Genomic DNA, 969 nt, shown 5'->3' on the forward strand with positions numbered 1-969 from the left:
CCCCCAGCAGCATTATGACCAACCAATCCCTTTTAAAATCTGACACTTGTGACATTACCCTCCACCGGTCCCGTTCCAGAGACACCTGTACTTGTAAGTCTCTATCCACTTATAGCTGCCATATTCCAGGCCGACCACCATCACATCCATGGTGCCGTTCTCTCTTATTGCCACATTCACTTGTCTTGTAACTGGCCCTGGAGACACATAGAGGGAGAATAAAACCCCGTTGTTCAATATAATAATACCGGTATTTCAAATAAAAAAAGAACATGCCATTGAACATGCTTTATTTGTTTTACATGATGGTGTTTTTACGTCTCCTTCGGCCGACCCTGTCTGTGAGGGCCAACCCGGACTGAGAGAAATGCAGCATCGCAGCAGAAAGACTGAGATACACTTGGAAAATTCTCCTCACTCGGGAATCGAACTCGGGTATCCTGCATGCGAGAACGGAGCGCCTAATTGCCATACCATAGACGCTAGTGGTTTAACTATTAAAACGTGTTGTTAAATACACATGTTTTTCAAATAATAAAAGACTTGTTAGTAGATCTATTTTAAAAGATAAAAATGCTTGTTACATATCAATAAACTGACAAACATATTTGAAATTTAATTTCTTTTAAAATGTGTTGTTCCAAATAATAGAAACGTGTTATTTAATCAGTCGCAACGCTTGTCTGATGTTCGTCATGAAGAAAGTGATTACATTGCATAGCTCGTTGAAACAGTTCTTCTGACAACATTTTCTAGTTTTGCCATTTTTACACAACGTCAAAATAAATGCCCTTGTATTTGGATTTTTGTTTATTTTTTACCTTCACAAATTCCAGTAGGGCTACGACTGGAACAACTTCACTCACTTGTTATACTTCAACAGAGCATATAGAAAAAGTGAGGTTATGCAATTTTATCTATCTATCTATCTATCTATCTATCTATCTATCTATCTATCTATCTATCTAT

General features: G+C 37.7%; 1 protein-coding gene across 1 annotated transcript in view; it reads right to left on the minus strand.

Moving 5' to 3' along the window:
- The window catches only part of LOC101856710, a gene marked incomplete at its 5' end in the record, with an annotated part of 16,222 nt that overhangs the window by 9,630 nt on the left and 5,623 nt on the right, over positions 1-969 (minus strand). The window contains 1 exon segment of the mRNA XM_005091347.2: positions 59-197. Within this exon segment, the coding sequence (XP_005091404.2) occupies positions 59-197 (139 nt within the window).

Source organism: Aplysia californica, unplaced genomic scaffold, assembly GCF_000002075.1.
Source record: "Aplysia californica isolate F4 #8 unplaced genomic scaffold, AplCal3.0 scaffold00028, whole genome shotgun sequence".
Classification (NCBI taxonomy): domain Eukaryota; kingdom Metazoa; phylum Mollusca; class Gastropoda; order Aplysiida; family Aplysiidae; genus Aplysia; species Aplysia californica.